The sequence below is a fragment of the Myxine glutinosa genome, chromosome 4, assembly GCF_964187855.1.
Source record: "Myxine glutinosa chromosome 4, kmMyxGlut1.1, whole genome shotgun sequence".
Taxonomy (NCBI): domain Eukaryota; kingdom Metazoa; phylum Chordata; class Myxini; order Myxiniformes; family Myxinidae; genus Myxine; species Myxine glutinosa.
Window position 1 is genome coordinate 10,776,066 of NC_136264.1, and position 19,338 is coordinate 10,795,403.

General features: G+C 46.1%; 1 protein-coding gene across 1 annotated transcript in view; it reads right to left on the reverse strand.

Moving 5' to 3' along the window:
- LOC137424409 (laminin subunit beta-1) overlaps window positions 1–19,338 on the reverse strand; it is a 193,138-nt gene that overhangs the window by 54,827 nt on the left and 118,973 nt on the right. Inside the window, exons 21-23 of the mRNA XM_068111835.2 lie at window positions 18,822–19,053; window positions 15,082–15,245; window positions 9,873–10,097 (exon numbers count right to left, since the gene is read on the reverse strand). Coding sequence (XP_067967936.1) covers window positions 9,873–10,097; window positions 15,082–15,245; window positions 18,822–19,053 — 621 coding nt within the window. The remainder of the gene's footprint in view (window positions 1–9,872; window positions 10,098–15,081; window positions 15,246–18,821; window positions 19,054–19,338) is intronic.

Genomic DNA, 19,338 nt, shown 5'->3' on the forward strand with positions numbered 1-19,338 from the left:
GCCTCGCTCAAGGGGTTATATCGCCACGCCCAGCGAACCCTCTCAAATCTCTAGCCACACCCTGTCAGACGATGTCACTCGAGCCCTGATTGGCTGGTGAAGGCTTACCGGCTCCGCCTTGATGGCTGCTTGACGTGGCCGCACCTCCACCCTTGTGCTCCGCCCCCTTTTTGGGCCTTACCTCGTTGCCTTTGGGCTGGTTTGAGTGGAAGCCCAACGAGTTCGCGAAGGCTGCTGGCAGCCTAAAGGGCGAGGGCGAAGTAAAGACTGGCTAGCGCTTAATGGCGTCGATGGAAGGGAGGCTGCAAAATGGACGAATGGGGCCGACTCTTATTTGTTCTACACAACGCAGATGCAACTATCGGGAATGGCCTTATCCTAAACACATACTATGAAATAACTAACGTCCGAAGGTGACCTACGTGTTGCTTGTGGCCTATCTATGGGGTGCAACCTTTAACCTTTAATGATGTTACCTGTGCTGGGTTCTCAAAACCGCAACAATATTGTCGTGTCAGACAGTCCGTTAACACAGACCGCTCTGCGCTGTCGGGGGTACAACCATCGTGAGTGGCCTGAACTGTGTTTAAATTACTGCATTATTAATTACTATAACAAAAACCCAAGATTCACCCAAATGGAGCCAAAACTGCCGGTATTCACGCACGAAAGGCAAAAAAATATTTTAAAAATTGAAAAGAAATGACACACGGGGAGTCGAGACAACAATACCTATACAGGTCATGATCGCACAAGGACGAACAAATTGGGAAGGTAAGATGTGAAAACCTGAACTGATATACAAAATGAAATAAATAAAGCCTAACTCAACGATGGTGCCAAAATACCAGATTCAACTAACAAAGGGGAACAGAACAGGTGAGGATATGTGTAAAGCTCGAGATCTTGGAATCCACCATGTTGGTGGCTTGAGCAGGCTGGTCAGGTATGATGGCAGGTAACAATGAGGAGCACTGAGGAGTGATGATGCAGCGTGCCCCTCTCTCCAAAGCCGTCCTTTTTGTCTCGACAAAGAAACAGAGAGAGAGAAAGAGAGCGCATGCGCTAAAGTTTTTATCACCTCCTGGGACCATCCACAGCTAGTTTGCATTGGCCATTCTCCAGGAGGGTGGGAGAGCTATAATCAGCACTCGGTCCCAGCGTTCAGACCACCCACGTCCGTGATCTCCCCCACCCCCCGCAGCAAACAAGGCCACCAATCTCAGTCTTTTGCAAGGTGTGGCAGAACCACCATGCCTGCTTGTGCTTTCCAAGTGAATAATTAATCGATTAATTGATTAATCAATAAATCAAAAACACCTTTTATAGCCAAATTACTTGGTCATTGTCATGTCCAAATATCAGCTTCCTACCTCAAAAGGTGCCTGAGATAATGGCCAGAAGAGAAAGGAAATAAATAAGCACTTAATAAATTGACATCAATTAAGTAATTAATCAATTCATCGATGAAATAATTTAAAAAAACATAATGTATTTGCCAAAGTACTTGCTCACTATTGTGCTGAAATTTCAGCTTCAGAGCTCAAAGATGGCTGAGATATGGCCCGGAAAAAATGAGAATCTTGACCTTTGACCTATACAGTGCATAGCAAAAAAATGGTAATCCGAATTCAAGGGATTAATATGCAAAGGTTATTTATTTTGACAATTTACATGTGGCTTACTAATTAAGAGGAGATCCTCAGCTTTCCATTGATACCTTCCATGCATCATTGTTGTCACACATGACCGAGTACATGCTCATTGAAAATGACAAGTTCAAATCGCATTTTTACAAGTTTGGCTAATCGATGCAAGTCAGGATAATTGGTGCAAAATGAACGTCAGATGTGAACTTTTCTCAGGAATGATTGGCCTTTATGCACCCACACCTTCAACATGTCCACCTCCCCTTTCAACACAAAGCTCACAACGGTGGAGCATACCCTGAACTGCTCGTCTCACCATAGCCGGGTCATTGCGCAAAGCATCCACTTCATGTCGAATACGGCCCTGCAATTCGTCAAGATCACGGGGAGAAGTTACGAACACCTTGTTCTTTAAATGTCCCCAAAGGAAATAATCACATGGTTGAGGGCAATGACTCGGTCTCCAAAGAGTTCCCTCAGTCGATCTCGGACAGCGATAAGACGATGTGCTGGGGCGCCGTCTTGGGCCCACCAGAGATATCTGAAGACACCACGAACCTGTCGCTCAAAGTTCTCCTCCAGCTGCAGTTTTCTCAGGAATGATTGGCCTTTATGCACCCACACCTTCAACATGTCCACCTCCCCTTTCAACACAAAGCTCACAGCGGTGGAGCATACCCTGAACTGCTCGTCTCACCATAGCCGGGTCATTGCGCAAAGCATCCACTTCATGTCGAATACGGCCCTGAAATTCGTCAAGATCACGGGGAGAAGTTATTAAGTGCTTATTTATTTCCTTTCTCTTCTGGCCAAAGCTGTACCTTTGGCTACGGCTTCCCCTTCGCTCCCACCTTTTGTTCATATGCGTGTTGTACCGTCCACCAAACAGTGATGACTCCATCTACATCTCGCTGTCTGATAATATGGACCAACTTCTATCGACCCATCCCAACTCTCTCTTCCTCATATGTGGTGATTTCAACTGTCACCATGCCAGTTGGCTGGGGGTGGGTACCTCTCTCACCAGCCATGGCTCTTCAGCAAAGGACTTCTGTGACTCACTGGGACTGACACAATCTGTCAATTTCCCAACCCGGATCTCAGTCAACGGAGAATCTTCTCTTCTGGACTTGGTGATGACTAACTTCCCTGAAAATGTCTGCTGCTCTTCTTCTGCTCCAATCGGCTCTTCTGATCATGTGCTTGTTAAAGTGGACATCTCTCTGACCATTTTCAGAGAGCCTCCTCAGCGTCGACGAGTCTGGCATTTCACTCAGGCCAACTGGCACGGTCTTCAAGCAGTCATCAATCATCTGGACTGGTCTCCCATCTCTACTGCCTCTGACATCAACTCATCCTGGGAATTCTTCCAAAGTAAATTGCTATCTCTCATGCACAGATTTATCCCTTCTCGTCTTCAGTTGTCATACCCTTCCTCCCGTCCATGGTACACAGAATCTTGTGGTGAGGCTATTGCCCAGAAACAAATTGCTTTCGTCTCCTGGAAAGCAAATCCAACGGAAGGAAATCTCATTTCCTTTCATAAAGCCCGAAACAAGTGTGTGTCCACCCTCAGGAGAGCCAGGAAACAATATCTCTCTGTCCTCAGGACCGAACTCTCTTATCTGTCTCCCTCTTCCAAATCCTGGTGGCATCTGGTGAAATCTGTTTCTGGTGTTTGTTCCCCCTCCATCCCCTCCCTCACCTTAAATGGCCACACGGCTGACTCCGCACGTGAAAAAGCTGAATGCCTCAACTCTGTGTTTGCCTCTAAATCTTGTGTCCCAAACCCATCCCTCTCTGTACCCACCGTACCCAGTCGTACCCAGCTGCTCCTGGACTCTGTGTCCTTTCCTCCTGACAAGGTGGAAAAGTTTCTGTCAACCCTCGACTCTGATTCTGCAACTGGACCTGACGGCATCAGCCCACGGGTCCTAAAATCATGTTCTTCCGCTCTTTCACTCCCCCTCTCTGTTCTCTTCACCCTCTCTTTTGCTCAAGGTCATCTTCCACCTGCTTGGAAATCTGCCAACATCACCGCTTTGCACAAAAAAGGTGCAAAAACAGATCCCAGCAACTACAGACCAATCAGCCTTCTCCCAATTATCAGCAAAGTCATGGAATCCATCATTGCTTCAGATATGAAATCTTTCCTCTTCTCCAATGGCTTGATCTCTGATCATCAATTTGGTTTCAGACCTGGACACTCCACTCTGGACATGCTGCTTCTGCTTTCTCAACAATGGATGGAGGTCCTCAATGCCAAACAGGAAATTAGAGCAGTCTCCCTTGACATATCACGTGCCTTCGATACGGTCTGGCACCACGCTCTGCTCACCAAACTCTCCTCTTTTGGTATCCATGGAAATCTCCACGCATGGCTGGCGGACTTCCTCTCTAGTCGTAGTCAACATGTGGCCCTGAATGGGTTTCTCTCATCTCCTCTTCCTGTTCAGGCTGGAGTTCCCCAAGGCAGTGTTCTGGGCCCTGTGCTTTTTCTGGTCTTCATCAATGATCTCTCTGACTCTCTTGAAAATCCTCTCTATCTCTTTGCTGACGACTCTACTCTCTGTCGCTCCATTCTTCATCCCTCAGATCGGCAGTCTGCAGCCTCCTCACTCTCTGCAGACCTTGACAAAATCACAGACTGGGCAAACAAGTGGAACATGTCTTTCAATCCTGACAAATCTCACACTCTTACGATGTCTCTCCGAAAAGACCGACTGGACAACCCTCCCATCCACTTTCTGAATAATCCTCTCCAAGAAGTTCTGTCACTCAAGCTTTTGGGTCTCACTATCTGCCATGATCTTTCCTGGAAAAACCACATTTCAAATCTGGCCTCCAAAGCCAGTCGCCGACTGGGCATCCTCCGTCGTGCGAAGTCCTTCCTTGGCACACCTGAGCTCCTCACCACATACAAGGCTTTCATCCGCAGCTCAATGGAATACTGCTCTCCCCTCTGGGCTGGTGCTCCTGCCTCACACCTAGCTCGTCTTCACGCTGTTGAGACCAAAGCATTCAGAATCATTGGAATGTCCCGCGATGAAGCTAACTCCAAGGGCCTCTCACTCACTCACCGCAGGCAGGTTGGTGGTCTTTCCGTCTTCTACCGACTCCTCTCTGGCCTTGCCCCCCCAGCTCTCTCTGGGCTCTGTCCCGCAAATATTCCTACAGGTCGCACAAGATCTGCCTGCAACCCTCTTTTGGTTAAACTGCCAAAATCAAGACTCTCTGCTCACCTTCACTCCTTCATTCCTCTTTTCTCCCGCCTCTGGAACAAACTCCCTCACTCTCTTCAATCCCACTCCACCCTCCAAGTCTTTAAAACAGCTGTTCACCACCATCTCTTATCTTCCCCCATCCAAAACCTTGATCTTTTCTATCCCCGCTAATTTCACCCCAATTCTACTTTTTGAAATACCAACTTTTGTCCTGGAAGTCCTTGGTGTCCTTGTGCTTTATACTTCTCCCTCCCCTCCCCCCCCCCCTTCCCACGCCTCCTCCCCCCGGGCCCTCTCCCTTCCACACATCTCCCTGCTCTCGGATGTTGTGTGTGTGTGCTTCCCCTTTTCTCCCCATCTTGTCTTCTGCTCCCTCTTTTTGTGTATTTTGTTTGTCTGGTCGATTTGTTTGTGAAGTTAATGTTAGCTCTTTCACGAGCCTCGATTCAGTATACAAAAAAAAAAAGAAAAAAAAAAAAGAAAGTAAAACCATCATTGATCATCTGCAGATACCTGTTACCATTGACATTCCTTTGAAAGAAAAATGGTCCGATCACCTGACCACTTCCACAAAGTCCCAACCAAACAGTCCACTTTTGTCGATACATGTTGGTGTCAAAATTAAATTCCGGGGGTTGTCCTGTCAGTGCATATTCAAGAACATTATGGGTATTGACCTTGCCGTCCATGGCGAAAGCAGCTTCGTCGCCGATAACGAGATACTGCAGGAAATTGACATCTGCTTCGCAACGTGCTATCAACCATCTAGTCTACTTGCCAGCAATGTGAACCCGGAAATGTTGAGTACCCCAAAGTTTTAAGTTAGAAATGTACAGTATGGGTCCCCAGCACTTAGAAACTGCCGGATGCTAACTTGCATATGTTGGGCAATTAGCAAAATTAGCATTAATAGCATTAACCCTATCAAACATAGGGCTGGGACACTGAAATTTCTGTTTCGCTCTATTGCTCCACTTTTATTCACAGGTATTAGAGGTAACAAAGGCAAGTACCATACCAAACTAGAATAATATGACTATGGGTAAATAATATCCTCAAAATTAAAACACAAGTATATCCAAAATTATCAGAGCTGAAACATATGTGCACGAGTTACACAACATAAAACTTCCATCAAGAAAGAGCCTCTTGCACTTCTACTACTCTGCACTGTTATAAAGCATATCCTCATCATAAAACTCATCCTCATCGTCTTCATCTTCTTCTCCTGACTCTACATTCTTGTCATATTGCTCTTCTTGCTGTGAGTGTGTGAGTGTGTTGCAACATGTACTATCAGAGCCTTTGCAGAAGCAGTAGCTGGTACTGGCCAGGCCTGCAGCTACGCAGCTGCACTTTGCTGTTAAACAGGGCTTTAACCCAGCTTTGCAGCTACAGCTGATCATTTCCAACACGGCAGGAGGAGCAACGGGGCTTGCATCCAGGATGGGCATGATGACTTCCTCTCCCTTCTCACCTTCCTTCTTATTCCATCCAAACTCTGTTATGTCCACAGCTGGTGGGTCAGGGCAGTCTGCTGCTTTCCAAAGCAGCACCTGTAGATGGGCACGCCGTCCATGGAGGAGAGCGTTGCGCTCTGTAGGAGGCAGTGTCTTCAGTGCTGGGGGGGTTTTGCGCTTTCGGTAGATGTCATATCTGGCGACGTTCAGAGATGCCGACTCCCTCTCGTTGTACAGAGCCAGGAAGAAACCACTCACTGCCTCTGTAATCTGTAAATCAGTAGCTCCCTCCTCTCCGATGAAGTGAAGCAGGTCACCAGGTACTACTCTCATGGCCTTGAGTGCGGACACCTTCCCTTTCCCCGCGGGATAGGAGGTGGTGTCACATCCGGAGAGAGCATGCATAGCCAGGATGGAGCGACACTGCTCACCGAGATTCTCTACTGTCGAATTGATGTTGAGAATAGTGCCATCCCATCTTTCCATCTGCAGGTTACATGTGATACCCACCTTCCAGCACCAATAGACCATAAGTACGAAAACATCAGTGTCGTCGCTGAGAATGCGGACAGTTTCAGCTCCGCGACTGGCTGCATCCAACATGTATGAGATGAGGGAGACGTCAGCCTCGTCATGAGTGACAATACTGTCTGCTTTGCTGACCATCTTGATGTGATCTCCTATGCTGTGTGGGCACAGGAGCTCACCCAGTCTCCGTTTGTTTGTCTTGTTCTTCATCACTTTGTCGCGGCTAGGTAAAGGGGTTGTCAGTGAGAGTCGGTACTCTGTTGAGCTCTCCCCAGCTCTTCTCTGCCTCTCGTGGTCTTTGGCAGAGACTTGCTCATACCGGTCAAAGATGACAAATGTTTCGGTGATGTAGCGATTAAGCCGGCGCCCCATGCTGGCTGCGAGGTCAGCCACAGTGCCTGACGATGGCCACACCATGTGGTAGATGAGCTGCGATGCATCAACGAGTACAACATGTGGTGGGTGGGGATTGGGGGCAAGGATTCCAAGACGCTGGACAATCACAGACTTGTTACCCTTCCTGAGGCATCCATACTCATCGATGATGGATGCAGGGACCGGGCCGAGCTCGTAGTCAAAGACGGCAGAGAGCTCCATTCTTCTCTTGCTCCCCACCACCAGCAGCCGAGCAAACAACGCCTCAAGGTCACATATGATCTTCGCATTGACCTTCACTCTTTTTTTGGTGAATGTCATTGTCACCACCTTATTTGAGATGGGCGCATGAAATCTCTCAGGAAGTGATGAAGAGAACAGTGTGCTCATGTCCTGTCCGATCTTCAATGCATCTTGCACATTCACATTTTCATCTGCCACCTGGCCATTTATGATATGGTGGAGGGTCGCGGTCTCTATGGTGAGTGGATGGGAGTTTTCCTGTAGCACTCTCAGGATTTTAGCCCGGTCCTCCGCGTCCAATTCCTGCCGTCCTTTACCCTCTTCTTTGTGTCTGTTGGGCTTCATTGTCTTATCCGGTGTTTCAGCATCGTCGTAAATCTCATCCAATGACTTGGAGAGATAGGAGCAGATGCCGAAAGATTGGATCCACACGGCGACCTGCTCAGGGTTGGTGGAGATGCCCTTCATGCCTCCTACTCCCTTCCCTTGCTTGATGCATGTCTGCTCCCCAAACATGTCTCCACTCACTGCAGTTGCACCATCAGAGTGGCGGCACACATGGCTTCCAGCGTAAAGGTCATCCTTGGCAGTAGCATCCCTTTTTTCACATGAAATATTGATCGCAGGAAATTTTTATAAGAACACTCACGGAAAGCATATCTGTCTAAGTGTATTATGTCCAAATTTCATACAGATCCTTCAAATAGTTTGCTCACACGAAGCATTCAAACGGAGCAATAGAGCGAAACAGAAATTTCAGTGTTCCAGGCCTATGTTTGCTAGGGTTAATGCTATTAATGCTAATTTTGCTAATTGCCCAACATATGCAAGTTAGCATCCGGCAGTTTCTAAGTGCTGGGGACCCATACTGTACATTTCTAACTTAAAACGTTGGGGTACTCAATATCTCCGGGTTCACAAGAGGGCTCTATAGGCTTGGCAAGTAGACTAATCTGGCAAGCACCAGCCTCCTAGCAAACTCCCCTGGCGTAAGTTGATGCTGGATGTGAATCCGATATGGATGTTTGTGGAGGTCCAGTCTTGTGATTCAGTTGACTGTTGCCAAAGGCAATCCCGTCCCATTTCGTCTTGCGCTGGTATCCCTCGGATGCTCCAAAACTTGCTGCCTTACTGCTGCAATGTTCATTTCCGATCGCCCAGTGCGCCTCCTACCAGAATTCTCCTTGTTGCGGTTGAGGCTAGTGCCATGCTCTTGGTATTTTCTAACATTCGCCCAGATGGTTTTGGCTGCTGGAGGCTCCCGTTCTGGGAAACGTTCCCTGAACGCATCACGAGTTCGCTGAAAACTTCCAGTGTGGTGAAAGGTTGTAACCACGAAGGTCCGCTGTTCAGTCGTAAGTTGAACCATCTTTTCAATGACTCAGACTGTCTCTAAACCCATACACTGCAGGCCCATCTTAAATACCCATCTTAAACAAAGGATGACGCAACCGACGATTACCAGACCAGCTTAACAATTTTACATAATCAACTTGGCAGTCGACAAGTAATGTGTCCATTTAAAACTGTCTTGCACCGATTAGCCAAACTTGTAAAAATGCTATTTGAATTTGTCATTTTCAATGAACATGTACTCGGTCATGTGTGACAGCAATGATGCATGAAAGGCATCAATGGAAAGCTGAGGATCTCCTCATAATTGGTAAACTACATGTAAATTGTCAAACTAAATAACCTTTGCATATGAATCCCTTGAATTTGGATTGCCTTTTTTTGATAAGCACGGTATAGTCAAAAAACATTGGCAGCCTCACTTTTGTCCTTCGGAATCGTCTGGTAAAGTTTGACAAAGATAGCTGAAAGTGTTCGCGAGTTATCGCACTCACAGTCAAACAAACAAACAAACGAGACAGACCAATTTAAAATTTTCGTCATAACAAACAAACAAACAGGGGTGAAAACATAACCTCAATTCATCTTCGGTGGTGGAGGTAATAAATACAACAATGAAATTCGCAATTCCAAGATAATTTAATCAGACTTTGTGTCGTAGCGGTTTGAGCGTCCGCTCCGAGTCTGGAAGGTCACCGGTTCGAACCCCAGCTGGGTCATACCAAAGACTTTAAAATGGTTTGTGCTGCTTCCTTGCTTGACGTCAGGATTTAAAAAGGGAGCACGGACAATCAACCATATGTTGGCAACCATTATGCAGGCTTTGGTGGGCCTAATAGCCATGATCAAACCAACCGAGTCTGCATTGAAGTTTCTTGGAAGGAAATTAATTCATTATATTATTATTTGTAATCACCAAAATGATGTAGGCCTATTAAATAGGATTTGAACTCGTTAACCCAGCTCACAAAAAAAGTTTTATAATGTTCTAATATACAGAAAGAACCCCAAGATGTACAAACCTCATCCAGACAACTTACGTCGGCATTGCTGAGCAGTTGCGTTTCCATAGAAGCCTGGAACACACGACGAGCAAGATGGGCCGTGTGTGTGATGGAGACAGCGCAAGCAAACGCCTGTCTGTCGGTCACAGGAGTCAGGGTCTGATAATTCAATGTTTCCGTAACATTGGCATGGCGCACACACGCCGCCATATTGGTCTGGGTTGCCGTAATGACCTGGTGCACATTCTTCACACCTGTGACCTTTGGAATAGAGGTGAGGAAGGGTGAAGAAGGGTGTGTAAAGTACATCTTAGTTAAAAGTAACATAGTAACTCTTCAAGAGCGTTGCAAAGCTACTACTACTATTACTACTACTGCTACGACTACAACTGAAAATACTACTACTACTAATATTACAACTACTACAACTACAACTACTACTACTACTAACATTACTACGAAAATGACTACTACTATAACTACTACAACTACTAATACTACTATTAATACTACTGCTACTACTACTAATATTACTACTAATACTACTACTACCACCACCACCAAACGTTTTATTATCAATTTCCCCTTTTTCATGGAGTTGTTCGAATGATGGCGGCGTTCCTCCATATGGATCTATATAATGCGTCAGGTTTGTGGTCGAATGATGGCGGCGTTCCTCCATATGGATTTATCCAATGCGTAAGGTTTGTGGTGGAATGATGGCGGAGTTCCTCCATATGGATCTATCTAATGCGTCAGGTTTGTGGTCGAATGATGGCGGCGTTCCTCCATATGGATCTATCTAATGCGTCAGGTTTGTGGTCGAATGATGGCGGCGTTCCTCCATATGGATCTATATAATGCGTCAGGTTTGTGGTCGAATGATGGCGGCGTTCCTCCATATGGATTTATCTAATGCGTCAGGTTTGTGGTCGAATGATGGCGGCGTTCCTGCATATGGATCTATCTAATGCATCAGGTTTGTGGTCGAATGATGGCGGTGTTCCACCATATGGATTTATTTAATGCGTCAGGTTTGTGGTCGAATGATGGCGGCGTTCCTCCATATGGATTTATCCAATGCGTAAGGTTTGTGGTCGAATGATGGCAGCGTTCCTCCATATGGATCTATCTAATGCGTCAGGTTTGTGGTCGAATGATGGTGGCGTTCCTCCATATGGATCTCTCTAATGCGTCAGGTTTGTGGTCGAATGATGGCGGCGTTCCTCCATATGGATTTATCTAATGCGTCAGGTTTGTGGTCGAATGATGGCAGCGTTCCTCCATATGGATCTATCTAATGCGTTAGGTTTGTGGTCGAATGATGGTGGCGTTCCTCCATATGGATTTATATAATGCGTCAGGTTTGTGGTCAAATGATGGCGGCGTTCCTCCATATGGATTTATCCAATGCGTAAGGTTTGTGGTCGAATGATGGTGGCGTTCCTCCATATGGATTTATCTAATGCGTCAGGTTTGTGGTCGAATGATGGCAGCGTTCCTCCATATGGATCTATCTAATGCGTTAGGTTTGTGGTCGAATGATGGTGGCGTTCCTCCATATGGATCTATCTAATGCGTCAGGTTTGTGGTCGAATGATGGCGGCGTTCCTCCATATGGATCTATCTAATGCGTCAGGTTTGTGGTCGAATGATGGCGGCGTTCCTCCATATGGATTTATCTAATGCGTCAGGTTTGTGGTCGAATGATGGTGGCGTGCCTCCAGATGGATCTATCTAATGCGTCAGGTTTGTGATCGAATGATGGCGGCGTTCCTCCATATGAATCTATCTAATGCGTCAGGTTTGTGGTCGAATGATGGTGGTGTTCCTCCATAGGGATCTATCTAATGCATCAGGTTTGTGGTCGAATGATGGCGGCGTTCCTCAATATGGATTTATCTAATGCGTCAGGTTTGTGGTCGAATGATGGTGGCGTTCCTCCATATGGATTTATCTAATGCGTCAGGTTTGTGGTCGAATGATGGCGGCGTTCCTCCATATGGATCTATCTAATGCGTCAGGTTTGTGGTCGAATGCTGGCGGCGTTCCTCCATATGGATCTATCTAATGCATAAGGTTTGTGGTCGAATGATGGCGGCGTTCTCCATATGGATTTATCTAATGCGTAAGGTTTGTGGCCGAATGATGGCGGCGTTCCTCCATATGGATTTATCTAATGCGGTTAAGGTTTGTGGTCGAATGATGGCGGCGTTCCTCCATATGGATTTATCTAATGCGTAAGGTTTGTGGTCGAATGATGGTGGCGTTACTCCTTATGGATTTATCTAATGCGTAAGGTTTGTGGTCGAATGATGGCGGCGTTCCTCCATATGGATTTATCTGATGCGTAAGGTTTGTGGTCGAATGATGGTGGCGTTCCTCCATATGGATTTATCTAATGCGTCAGATTTGTGGTCGAATGATGGCAGCGTTCCTCCATATGGATCTATCTAATGCGTCAGGTTTGTGGTCGAATGATGGCGGCGTTCCTCCATATGGATTTATCTAATGCGTCAGGTTTGTGGTCGAATGATCGTGGCATGCCTCCAGATGGATTTATCTAATGCGTCAGGTTTGTGGTCGAATGATGGTGGTGTTCCTCCATAGGGATCTATCTAATGCGTCAGGTTTGTGGTCGAATGATGGCGGCGTTCCTCCACATGGATTTATCTAATGCGTCAGGTTTGTGGTCGAATGATGGTGGCGTTCCTCCATATGGATCTATCTAATGCGTCAGGTTTGTGGTCGAATGATGGCGGCGTTCCTCCATATGGATCTATCTAATGCGTCAGGTTTGTGGTCGAATGACGGCGGCGTTCCTCCATATGGATCTATCTAATGCGTCAGGTTTGTGGTCGAATGATGGCGGCGTTCCTCCATATGGATCTATCTAATGCGTCAGGTTTGTGGTCGAATGATGGCAGCGTTCCTCCATATGGATTTATCTAATGCGTCAGGTTTGTGGTCGAATGATGGTGGCGTTCCTCCATATGGATCTATCTAATGCATCAGGTTTGTGGTCGAATGATGGCGGCGTTCCTCCATATAGATTTATCTAATGCGTCAGGTTTGTGGTCGAATGATGGCGGCGTTCCTCCATATAGATTTATCTAATGCGTCAGGTTTGTGGTCGAATGATGGCGGCGTTCCTCCATATAGATTTATCTAATGCATCAGGTTTGTGGTCGAATGATGGTGGCGTTCCTCCATATAGATTTATCTAATGCGTCAGGTTTGTGGTCGAATGATGGCGGCGTTCCTCCATATGGATCTATCTAATGCGTCAGGTTTGGGGTCGAATGATGGCGGCGTTCCTCCACATGGATCTATCTAATGCGTCAGGTTTGTGGTCGAATGATGGCGGCGTTCCTCCATATGGATTTATCTAATGCGTCAGGTTTGTGGTCGAATGATGGCGGCGTTCCTCCATATGGATTTATCTAATGCGTAAGGTTTGTGCAACGAAAACATTCCATATTTTCATTGACACTTTCAATTCATGTATTTTTACGACGTCCTCTCGCTTTTCTTCTTCTCAGTGAGGTTTATTCTCTCTTTAGAGCTTCTTCTTCTGACCTTCATTGCACATGACCATAACAACTGGGTCTTCTCTTCCGAAGTTCTTATTCACTAATAGTGATTTTTAATCTCTTCCATATTTCTAAACTCAGAACTCATTATTTCAAAGACAATCCATTCACATCCATCGTATTATTCCATTAATTATTTTACATCTTCGATCCTCAATACCCACATTTCGCTACCATACGTCAATACTGGTCTGATACAGGTTTTAAAACAGAACCATAAAATAGTGGAAAAAGAGAGGGAGGAACACCAACAGCAGAGTTGAGGGAGAAAATAGAGGGAGACTTGGAGAAATAAGGGACGTGCGGAAGAACGAGAACAAGGGGAGAACATGGCGGTGAAAAAGATGGATACAGCTGCAAACTCAATCACAGAAATGGAAGGAAAAGCTGGAAACGCGCAAAGACGAAGGTCTGGTTAGTGGGTGGTGAGGGTCTAAAAGATCATGGCTGTGGGTGGTGGACGACCTAATATGGTGGTCATATTCTGTCTTCTACCGACTCCTCTCCGTTTCTGCCTTGCTCCCCCAGCTCTCTCTGGGCTCTGTTCCCCAAATATTCGGACAGGTCGCACAAGATCTGCCAGCAACCCTCTCATGGTTAAACTGCTAAAATCTAGGCTCTCTGCTCACCTTCACTCCTTCATTCCTCTTTTCTCCCGCCTCTGGAACAAACTCCCCCACTCCCTTCAATCCCACTCCTCCCTCCAGGTCTTTAAAACAGCTGTTCACCACCATCTCTCATCTTCCCCCATCCAAAACCTTGATCTTTTCTACCCCCGCTAATTCACCCCAGATCCACTTTTTTGAAATTCCAACTTCTTTCTTTCCTGGAAGTCCTTGCAGTGTCCATGTGTTTTTTTTTACCTCTCCCACCCCCCTTCCCATGCCTCCTTCCCCCAAGCCCTCTCCCTCCCACAGATCTCCCGGTGTCCCTGCTCTCCATCTTGTCTCCCGCTCCCTTCATTATATGTTTTTTTTGTCCGTTTATATTTTTTGTGACTGATGTTAGCTCTTACACGAGCCTCGATCATGTATACAAAAAACAAAAAAACAAACAAAAAAAATCTCTTTTGTTGCTTTTCACTTCCAACGTTCAATACTAAGTCATCAGCGTACGATAAAACAACTTTGCCAAGTGAAAATATTCTGAAAGATCTCAACTTCAAACATTAAAATTGCCTTAACCAGGAAGAAATGTTCCATATTGACAAGATTTAAGCAAGGAAATACAGGTAAAACTAGGCACGGGAGGAGGCCATTTGGCACGTCTTACCTGTGCTACATCCACGTGTCTGCGCTTCCACCGAGTGCAGGTAATTAACTACAACTCACCCCGAGCAAGTAGTTTGGTCAAGTTGCTCGGACACATTGACCGACTCTTTTCAAAATATCTCATGGAGACTTTGAAAAATATCAATTGAATGGGAATGAACGAGAACAAAGTCCACGAATACTCCGACAGCAGAAATATCAATGAACCATTCTTTGGACCCTCATATCAAGAGATGTTTCAGAAGATGATTAGTCATGCCCCCTGACCCAAGTGATCAAATATGTGAACATTTTAAATATGCAAAGATGCAACATCTAAGGTGAAAAAAAAAATCTTCACTAATGGTGTCGTAACTCAATGGCCTCATATCAATTACCAACCTGTGTATCCGACTTGGCAACTGCAGACGATGTGCTGGGAGTGGGGGTCTTGGAAGCACGAGAGTGCGAAGTTTCGCCCAGATCCAGGACCCTCAGGGCACGGACATGGCCGGCACTTCTCCCCAGATCCGAGAATAGGGTTTCCAAAGTAGCCATCTGTACACCTGTAGAAAACGAGGACACAAAAGCCAATTAAACAAAGACACGTCCATGCGGAACTTCTTTATTCGTGCTTATTCTTGCGTTTTTTTGTTGTTGTTGTTGTTCATTTTCCTCTTTTACTCTAAATTCTCTCTTTCTTTGTCTATCTGCAGTGAAGTGAATTATAATCAAATAAAATTTGTTTGTCTTGTTTGGCTGTGTCTGGATGGGTTTGAGGGTTGTGCAGTAGTGGCTGAAACCTGAATCCTAACCAGGTTCCTCCTGATGACTCCATCTTTGCTCTTCGGGTTCCTCCTGATGACTCCATCTTTGCTCTTCGGGTTCCTCCTGATGACTCCATCTTTGCTCTTTAGGATCCTCCTGATGATTCCATCTTTGCTCTTTGGGATCCTCCTGATGACTCCATCTTTGCTGTTTGGGTTCCTCCTGATGACTCTATCTTTGCTCTTCGGGGTCCTCCTGATGACTGCATCTTTGTGCTTTGCTTCTTTGGGTTGTTCCTGATGACTCCATCTTTGCTCTTTGCTTTCTTTGAGTTCCTTCTGATGACTCCAATGTACTATCTGTCCTTTTATTTGATTCCATATGGAGTCACAGTCAAACTGTCAAACCATATAGCTTTTGGGCAATGATGAAGAATCAAATTGCCACAAGAGAACTGCCAAGGCACGAGGTGGATTGTTGGTATAAAAAAACCCAACTGGCTCATTAACGACCTTCAGGGTGGAATAGCCAAGTCTTCATGTTTTATGCCATCTCACTTTTCTCTGGATAATGATTTGGAGAATGTGTGGAAGTGAGGGCAAGACTGGCTGGTAACCTTCAATGCAAAGAAAACGAAACTGTTGTCCATATCTCATTCTAGAAACAGGTCTTTCCCCTCTGTGCACATGGGATCTTCAACCTTAACAGAATAATCGGAGCTTCGACTTCTTGGTCTGGACATGTCTTCTAACCTCCGTTGGGATAAGTACATTTCTGGTATTGCTCGGAGTGCTTCCACACGAGTTGGTTGTCTTTATTGAGCGCAGAGGTATTTACCTCCTGAGGCCATTTTGTACCTGTATAAGGCAACTATACGTCCCCTCATGGAGTACTGTTGTCACATTTGGGCCGGAGTACCACCTTGCCACTTATCTTTACTTGATGGGCCCCAGAAACGCATAGTCAACCTGGTTGGTATAGAGATGGGTTCAACTCTTCAACTGCTATCTCACTGTAGATCGATTGCCACTCTTGGTTCGTTCTACAGATATTTTCATGGCAAATGTTCTGTTGGACTTTCTAACTTGGTTCCTCCCATACGAGTGTTTGGACGTAAGACTTGGTTTGCCATCTCCGCTCACCCAGCAGACTCGGTTTGCCATCTCCGCTCACCCAGCAGACTCAGTTTGCCATCTCCGCTCACCCAGCAGACTCGGTTTGCCATCTCCGCTCACCCAGCAGACTCGGTTTGCCATCTCCGCTCACTCAGCAGACTCGGTTTGCCATCTCCACTCACCCCGCAGACTCGGTTTGCCATCTCCGCTCACCCAGCAGACTCGGTTTGCCATCTCCGCTCACCCAGCAGACTCGGTTTGCCATCTCCGCTCACCCAGCAGACTCGGTTTGCCATCTCCACTCACCCAGCAGACTCGGTTTGCCATCTCCGCTCACTCAGCAGACTCGGTTTGCCATCTCCACTCACCCAGCAGACTCGGTTTGCCATCTCCACTCACCCCGCAGACTCGGTTTGCCATCTCCGCTCACCCAGCAGACTCGGTTTGCCATCTCCGCTCACCCAGAAGACTCGGTTTGCCATCTCCGCTCACCCAGCAGACTGGGTTTGCCATCTCCGCTCACCCAGCAGACTCGGTTTGCCATCTCTGCTCACCAAGCAGACTCGGTTTGCCATCTCTGCTCACCCAGCAGACTCGGTTTGTCATCTCCACTCACCCCGCAGACTCGGTTTGCCATCTCCGCTCACCCAGCAGACTCGGTTTGCCATCTCCGCTCACCCAGAAGACTCGGTTTGCCATCTCCGCTCACCCAGCAGACTGGGTTTGCCATCTCCGCTCACCCAGCAGACTCGGTTTGCCATCTCTGCTCACCAAGCAGACTCGGTTTGCCATCTCTGCTCACCCAGCAGACTCGGTTTGCCATCTCCGCTCACCCAGCAGACTCGGTTTGCCATCTCCGCTCACCCAGAAGACTCGGTTTGCCATCTCCGCTCACCCAGCAGACTGGGTTTGCCATCTCCGCTCACCCAGCAGACTCGGTTTGCCATCTCTGCTCACCAAGCAGACTCGGTTTGCCATCTCTGCTCACCCAGCAGACTCGGTTTGCCATCTCCGCTCACCCAGCAGACTCGGTTTGCCATTTCCGCTCACCCATACACTATAGCTGATCCAAAGTACAGAACGAAAGGCTATGCTGATAGTTTTATCCCTCGTGCTGTCTGTCTCTGGAATTCACTACCTGTAACATATTTCCCATTATCCTGCGATCTACTCGGCTTTAAGAGGAATGTCAATTCATACTTCCTACATATTTGAGGTTTTATCGCATTTTACGTGACCTCTGCTACTTCCTGTTTCTTGGATGTTTTCTTATTATTTTTTATTTATTTTATTTAGTTATTTATTTATTTTTATTTTGTTTTGCTTTATCCTTATATTTTTCTAACCTTCTCCTAGCCCCTTACCTAGAGTGGCTATATGCCTTGTATGGGGCGATATCCATATATAAAAAAGGGTGCCGTGCCACCTGGTCCGGTCTATATGTGATGCTAGTCCACTCACTGTGGTTGACTCTTGTTCCTTTGTCTGTTACAGGAGGTCATTCTGAATGGGAATGGTTGCCCCATCTCCTATACTTACAACTTCATTTTATCAATCAGAACAAAACAGTAATATTAATTCCAATAATAATAAGAATCTTTCTTTCATATCAACACCAAGGGTGCATCATGTGAGAGGCAGCCAGGACTTCCAGCATACCTCAACGTACGGTAGTATATTATAGTCACCTGTGTTCATCTAGATCTGTATTTGATTCATGATACTACGACTACAACTACTACTACTACTACTTACTATGATGACTATTCCTCAAGACCAGCTAAGGGGCGTAGTAACCCCCTTGGGAATTGACCCTTTTACACTCAATTCCCTTGGGACAGAGGGAGCATGAGGTCAGGGCAGGAATCTTTGGAATATTTTTGACCATTCAAAATTGGCTCGCAAAAAAGAATGGACTTAAATGTTTAATATATTTACACAAGCAATATGATCTTTTCAAACCTTGCAAACCCTACCAAGTCTACCCACAATTCAATGTTTGTAACACCTGTTTATTTTGTGCAAATCTACTTTGTTTAATCTGCAAGGTTGAAGTGGTGGATCGACAATTTTCTCACATTGCGTTTTGAAATGGTAGGCAGCTGTTTTATCATTGCATGAAAAATGGATATATATATTTGTGCAACACACCGAGACCAAATACTTCAACTTTATGTTGAGAGTACAGTACTTTGTCATTTTCGTGAAATTAGGGAAAAATCAGAAGTTTTGTAAATATCAGAGTGCACATACACACACCTCTCACATGCGTGTCCTGCAGTATGTCCACGGCAGTCCTGGCATGTGCCTGTTCTCTGTTCACAGGTGTCTGCATGTCCGTTACAATGGCATGGACGGCAGGAAGGATAGCCCCAGTGTCCAAATTCGCATTGGTCACAATGCCGTCCAGTCACCCCAGGACGGCACATGCATTGTCCTGAATCTTTGTTGCAGAATGAATGCTGTGAGCCTTCCAGATTGCAGTCGCATGCTAATGAAAAACAAGAGATAAAAATTAGAGAAAAAATAAACGTCATAAACGATGACAGACAAGAAGAAAAAGACATGAAATTTCAGAGAGCCCGTGGTTTAAGTAATTTTTCTGTACGGAGTTAATGGCCGCCAGTCAGCCATCTTTGGTCGGATTACAAAACAAAATCTTATGCATATGTATACTCTCATGTATTGTCTTTGTGCCAAGTTTGAATATAATCGGACCATGCATGTCCGAGAAATGGATGGAGACAAGTTTAAATAACAAAATGTCTGCCAGTCA